General features: G+C 43.8%; 1 protein-coding gene across 1 annotated transcript in view; it reads right to left on the bottom strand.

The window, feature by feature from the left end:
* Nucleotides 1–960: 960 nt before the first annotated feature.
* The window catches only part of ANKAR (ankyrin and armadillo repeat containing), a 381,604-nt gene continuing 375,289 nt past the window's right edge, over nt 961–7,275 (bottom strand). Inside the window, 1 exon segment of the mRNA XM_029605998.1 lies at nt 961–1,217. Coding sequence (XP_029461858.1) covers nt 1,207–1,217 — 11 coding nt within the window. The 3' untranslated portion in view covers nt 961–1,206.

Raw genomic sequence — 7,275 nt, 5'->3', positions numbered from 1 at the left:
GCAGAACCCTTTGCCTTCTTTGATCAGGAAGAGCCAGGTGAAGGCCTGTTCCTCTGGGCTCTATTGATGCCAGACATCGAGGGAACTGAGCACTCTGCAATAACACTTGCATACACTTGCATTTTAGTTGCTTTAATACTATTTATTTTCAAAAGTGCTAAACCTCCCCCTTGTTTTGCCATTCCTATCCTTCCTGAACAGATTATCACATGGTATGACGGTCTTCTAAGTCATGGGACTCAATGAACCAGGCCTCCATGATGGCAGCAATACCTAGATTTTCCTCAGCCATCAGGGAAAGCAAATCTATAATTTTTTTACCTAGACTACGAGCATTTGTGCTCATAGCCTTCTTCCCCATTACATACAGATAGCCTTGTGAGATCTTTATTTTTGTGATGTTCTCCACTAACTTCATTTGTTTGTTGGGCTTGTCAGCCTCGACTACTCCCTTTATCCAGTTAAATTCCTGTCTACAAATGATTTGAATTTCTCACCTAGAATCTTGGTTCCCGTCAGATACATGCAGGCCAACAATACAGTATAGTGTTTTACTTTTCTATATACAAAATTAGCATTCAATATATGCAAACCCCTCTTTTTTACACCAGTTCCTAAGTCATCTATTGAAGCTGTTGCTGTAACATTGCCTGTGTCTTACCTCTACGAAAAACAAAAGTACCTCGGAAATGTTATGGTCTTTACCTGTTGACCAAGTCCCGTCCCGTCCCCTATCTCTTGAACTCTTCTTGTATTACATTGGTCCCCAAGTGAATTATGACATCAACTTCATTTTACCTTCTTTCTGCTTCTGTAATACCAGAATATTGGTAGTATCCCGCCAACCAGGCCTGAGATCCAGTAAACCTTGGGTCTCTGTGATTTTTAATGTTAGGAATCGCCTTCCATTCTCCCTGTCTTCCTCACTTTCTTGCCTTCTGCACATCAGAAAGCAGAAGGAAAATGCATGTGGGCAGACTGATCTCCAGGGGGTCCTTCAACCAAATGAAAATCCTAGACCCCTTCAAATAGGGAGAACTTTAGATCACCTCTGCAGCTTTCAGAAACAGATCTGGCACACATTGATCAACAGTTTTATTAGTGAGATTTAGTTAACACAAGAACAGGCTGAAACAATTGTATTTTCTTCATCCTGGGAGGAAACAGCATAGTGCCTATTTGTCTTTCTTGTGGCGGGCACTGGCTTCATATGTCTGCTGTGTTATTTTAATGAAAAGTAAGCATGATATTATTCAATGTGGCATGAAACCTTTACTTGTAAAGTGAACCTTGGAGAACAAGGAACATTTACATCATCAAAATACTATGTCCATGCACTGGCCCAGTGGCTCATTGACAGCTGCAGTGCTCTGCCACGTTTGATGCCTAGACCCAGCTTCCCCAGCTTATATGCATAAGTCCGCTTTGTATACTATCCCATCGAGTTTACCTACATGCAATTATACCTTTGCATAACAAATTCAGGAAAATATACAAGCATACTTATTAAAGTGCAAAAAGTATTAGTGTAAGCCCAAACCCCTCCCCCAGATACGCCTCTGCTCGGTCCCAGTAAACTCACACACATATAGGCCACATGCAGGTAAGCTTACCTGCATAACATAAGGTAAGCTTACCTGCATAACAAGCAGGTAATTTTATAACAAGCCATTTTCGCAGGTAAAGCATTGTTACCTTCCTCATGCTCGCTATGCATTAAACCTCATTGGTTACTCTAGAGACCCTGCTGAAAGAGTAGTTGTAATTGTAAACGTATTAGTGCTTCTCCATGAAAACCCATACTCCCATCTCTGCACCCCATCTTCCTCTTCCCATTCAAGAAGCAGAGAGACATGATGTCACTTTCTACTTTCAAGGAGAGAGGAGAATTGTTACTCTTTGGTTCATCAGCATGCAGTTCAGTAAACATCCCCATTTTCGCCATGTTACTATATGCGCTACTCACTTATCACAGCACAGTGGAAAAATTAAACATTAAGGGGGTAATTTTGTAACTGCCCACAAAGATGTAAAGTCAGTTACCTGTGGACCATACCACACCATTTTTCAAAGAGAAAGTCCACGTGTACTTTGAAAATTATCCCACCAAAACAGTCTTGGGTGATCTTATAAAGTCCAGGGAGGTGATTATATAGAGTATTCTTTAAAATATTTTATTTTGTTGCCTCACAAAGAGTGGGGTTTCTACACCCTCCATGCTTAACACCTTCCATATTTTAAGGGTAACAAAAGGGACTTATGACAGATGTATCTAGTTTTTTCTCCTATTTTTTATAATTCAACTTTTTCTCTGGGTCCTCAAATGGGGTTATTTAAGAGATGGGAAGCATTGGGGCTTTGTAAAGTGGGACAATTCTATTCACAGAAAACATAAAAAAAGAGAGTCTAGTGACCACAAATAAGAATTATAGAAACAGGAGTAGTACACGCATGTGAAAAAAAAAATCCGAGAGAGAGTATTTATTTATTTTATTTATATTCTGTTTTTCGCCACTTCAAAGCATTAAAAAAAAAAAGGAAGCGGGAGTAGAAATGCATGAGGGGAAAAAATGGCATGGATTCGCAGTCCAAATGTATTTTTTTAAACCTAAAAATGGAGCGCTTTGGGGAGGGGACAGCAAGGTCAGCCCTCCAGGGCCTTTGGAGTTTGGGTGGGAGGGAGGCAGGGACAGGTTTGGACCTGTAGGCCCGAGATTTATTATATTTTTTTTACAGACACACTACATAACTGGCTATATTCTTTTAAAAATCAGCTAACTGTAGGCAAATAATTTTATACATAACCAGTGTTATTCAAAAGAATATACAATTACATTTAATGTTATCTGGCTCAGGTTAGCCAGATAAGTTTAATTGAAGATATTCAGGGGGACGTTTATCCTACTAAATATCCAAGGCAAGTTATCCGGCTAACCTTAGCCTCAATAATGTTGGCCTCAATAATGTTGGTCAAGCATTCTGTTCTCATTCTCCTCTCCATATGTTTGTATACACAGCCATTCTAGAAGAACATGTCCAGTTAAACCACAGCCATGTCAGGTTTTTGATTTTGTTTACAATGTACTTTTCTATTTGTCAGATGTGGAATAAACTGTTTTATTGAATTTTGATGTGCCTGTTCTGGGTCAGGCAGACATCCGAGTTTGCCATCCAGGCAGCTAAACTTTTTCTCCAATCAGTCCTCAAGACAAAGATTCTTTAAGTTTGAAATTATTTATTGTACAGGTAAATTCTACTTACAATTGTTGCATCTCAAACGTAAGCCCCAAGGCAAAGATCTTTGGTAATTGGAGACAGGGTAGCAGGAGGGAGAAGGAGGTCTCATGTGTTGCAGGAGTTAGTTATGGTAGAGGTAGGGAGCTTGAGGGATGTGAAGCTGATTTAGTCTTCCGATGAAGGCAGTAAGAGAAAATGTAAAAAACTCGATCGTTTCAGGGAGTTTTACAGAGCGCTGCTGGCTCAGAAGGAAGCGTGGGGTGAACTGAACTCTCGTCGAGAGCTGCTAAAGGAAACGTCTCCACAAGCTGGGGGCAGGGGGGCAAGGTCCAATGGCAGCGAGCCTAAGAACCATGTGACACAGGGGGAGCATGAAGGGCAGTCCCTTGAGCCTATAAGGCACCTAGGAAGACTCAAGTTAGATTGAGGGGCATTCAAGCTCTTCCGATAGTGAGAGAAAGTGGAGGGGGGAGGGAGCTTCTCTTAAGGACAAAGGCTCCTCTTAAAGGCAAAGGCTCACAGACTTTTATCATGGGTTACAAAAAGTGTTTCAGTATCAAGAATCCTCAGAAGGGAGGACCTCACTAAACACAGTTAAACTACAATATGTACAGATACAAACTTGTTGTTCAATGCTGCTCCCCCAAGGGGAGGAGCTAGCAATTTGTAATACTCCGTAGATGGAGTTAATGATCTGTTGTGGGTTGGCTCCCACAGAGTGGCAGTCTGTATGATACCGCTCTGGTAGTGTAAAGAATAAACACTTAATGGAAATTGGTGAATCCCTGGGCCGATGGCAGATGACAGCGCCCCCAGGAGGATATCCAGAGAGGGACCACCGGCTAGGCTGGAGTATGGAGACAAACACAGATAGTTCTTTATTAGACAGGAAATAGAACCACCAGAGGTGGCAGTAGTGAGTTGATGTGCCCGGCAGGGCTGAAGTCCCTCAGATACTGGAATTGCGATCTCTGGGTTGCTGAGCTGTAGAAAGAGACTATAGGTAGTGAGTAGACAGGGTATGCTGGATACATAACCAATAGTCGATGATACACTCACAATTGTAGATATCTGTAATGGCTTCTATGCAACACAGAGTCTTCAGTATTTTCAGGAATAGGAGCCTTAGGTGAGTGCTGGTTCCTATATGCACTCTGGAATAAGAACTCACACTCTCCATACCTACGATAACGTCTTAGACAGAAGAGAGTCTTCAGAGATTAGGAACATAGGCCCTCTTGGAGCAAGAACCGGTTCCTATCTGTAATAGAACTCACAGTGTTCACGTCTGCGAATGTTTCCAGGCAGTGAGGAGTCTTCAGAGTATTCAGGGACGTAGGCCCTTGAGGAGCAAGTACCGGATCCCGTCTTAGCAATCTAAAATCAAGAAGAGAGATCGGAGCCCCTGAGGAGCAGGTACCCCTGGTAAATACAAGAAGGCAGAGTAGCTTGGCGAATCGTAACCAGGAAGAGTATGATTCGAGTCCTTGCTAACTCGATTCGTAGTTGCAAACAAAGACCTTTTAAGTTGGAAGCAGATGACGTCACAATGGGGGGGACACCCCCAAGGTTCGCGCCCTTGCCGATACAAACTCTGGAGCGCATGCTCATGCCCTACGTCATCAGGAACATGGAGGATCCGCAGTATCAGGCCAGCCCGGGGAGTCCAGAGAGACGCGGCAGGGAGATGTCGCGGCAGCAAGCTGTCCCTCAGGCCTGGAGGGAGTTGCCAAACAAGTAGAGAGGGTGGAGCGAGGGCGAAGAGCAGGCATGAACGCAACAGTACCCCCTTCAAAGGGCGATCTCCTCTTCGGGTACCAGGCTTAAGTTTCAAAGGATGTGTGAGGTGGAATTGATGAAGCATCTCTTTATCCAGGATATTGGTCTGAGGCTCCCAAGTGATCAAATCGGGGCCAAAGCCTTCCCAAACCGAAAGGTATTAAAAATTCTTGCCTCTGTTACGAACATCCAAAATCTCTTTAATCTTGAGTTCAACTTCGTCTTCAGCAAAGGTTTGAGATTCGGAAGAGTCTTGCCAAGTTTCATTATAAATATCAGTAGTAAGGGGTGGAGCTGCCGTAGCCATCACTGAGGGATTCAGTGGAAATGGTGATGGAAGAGAATGCCCAAAATCCACTTCTAAAGATGACTCTCCAATAGATGTAACTGGATGAGCATTGGCAGCATCACCAGTGGAAATGGACTGGCTGGTTGCTAGAATTATCCTCCTCGGATCTATTATGTGCTGAGGTTCCTCAAGTACGTCTTCTGAAAGAAAAGAGCGGGACTGTGCATCTGCTCTGGTATTTCTGTCTCCAGGGCGGTACTTGAGCACAAAAGCAAAATGATTGAAAAAGAGGGACCATCTGGCCTGTCTGTAATTCAGACGTTGTGCGTGGCGGAGATATTCAAGGTTTTTATAATCCATAAATATGGTTATTTTATGTTGAGCGCTTTCGAGCCAAGGCCACCACTCCTCGAATGCGAGCTTTATAGCCAATAGCTCCTTTTCGCCGATCCCGTAGTTTTTCTCGGCTGGAGAAAATTTTCATGAGAACAACGAGCAGGGATGTAAGGCTTTCGAGTCTCCTGTTTGGCTCAACACAACCCCTACACCCACATCTGAAGCATCAACTTTAATGATAAAGGGCTTATCGGGGTCTGGATGCTGCTAGCACGGTTCAGTGGAGAAGGCAGTCTTCAATTTCTCAAACGCGGAGATGGCCTCTGCTGACCATTTTGAAGCATTAGCACCCTTGCGAGTCATCGCAGACAAGGGTATAGTCAAGGAAGAATAGTTCCTAATGAAACTGCGATAATAATTGGTGAATCCCAGAAATCTCCTCAAGGCCTTCAGGCTGGTGGGTTGAGACCAATTCTGGATACTTTCAAATTTGTGAGGGTCCATTCAAAAACCTTCCTTAGACACGACGTAGCCTAAAAAAGGCACCGAGTCTTTGTGAAATTCACATTTCGAAAGTTTAGCGTACAACGATGTTCGCGGAGACGGGAAAGTACTTGTTTGACATCTGCAATGGGGGTCTGCAAATCCTTAGAGAAGATTAGTATATCATCCAGGTAGACCACCACGTTCTTGTATAACAGGTCCCGCAGGATATCAATCATCATATTTTGGAATGTAGCAGGTGCATTGCACAACCCGAACAGCATTACAAGATACTCGAAATGGCCGCCTCGTGTGTTGAAGTCCGTTTTCCATTCATCACCACTATGAATGTGGATGAGGTTGTAGGCCCCTTTCAAGTCCAGCTTAGAAAATATCTTGGCCCCTTGCAGCCTATCAAACAGCTCCGAGATTAACAGCAAGGGGTAACGATCTTTGATCGTGATTTCATTTAGACCTTGGTAATCGATACATGGACATAGGGTACCGTCCTTCCCCACAAAGAAAAAGCCTCCGCTGGCTGGCGACTTAGACGGTCGAATAAACCCTTTCTGGAGATTTTCTTTAATGTATTCAGACATAGCTTTGTTCTCCAGAGCTGAGAGAGGGTATACGCTTCCTTTTGGAGGTTCTGAATTGGGCTTTAGCCTAATTGCACAGTCATAGGATCTATGTGGAGGAAGAATATCAGCTGCTTCTTTAGAAAATACATCCCTGAAGGACGTGTATTCAAATGGCAGTCCTAGCACCGCTGGAGTCGTAGTCATGCAATTTGTAGATGAAACCTCCTTAAGGCATTTCTCATGACATTCAGGGCCCCAGCGTGAAAGGTCCATGAAAGCCCAATCAAATTGGGGTTGGTGCAACTGCAACCACGGCAACCCGAGAACAACAGGGTGCATCACCCTCTCCAATACAAAGAAGGATATGATCTCCGTGTGAACTGCTCCGGTGCAAAGCGTAACTGGTACGGTCTCGCAAGTCACGTCGCCTGGCAAGGGCTCCCCATGAATGGAAGACAACAGTAGTGGGTTTTTTAAGTTGAGGAGAGGAATCCTTAAACATTCCACTAGCCGTCTAGTAATGAAATTGCCTCCTGCCCCTGAATCCACCAGGGCAGGAGTTTGAACCGT

This window comes from Rhinatrema bivittatum, chromosome 6 (assembly GCF_901001135.1).
Source record: "Rhinatrema bivittatum chromosome 6, aRhiBiv1.1, whole genome shotgun sequence".
Taxonomy (NCBI): Eukaryota; Metazoa; Chordata; class Amphibia; order Gymnophiona; family Rhinatrematidae; genus Rhinatrema; species Rhinatrema bivittatum.
The sequence above is the reverse complement of the archived record's forward strand: the minus strand, read 5'-3'. Positions and strand labels throughout refer to the sequence as shown.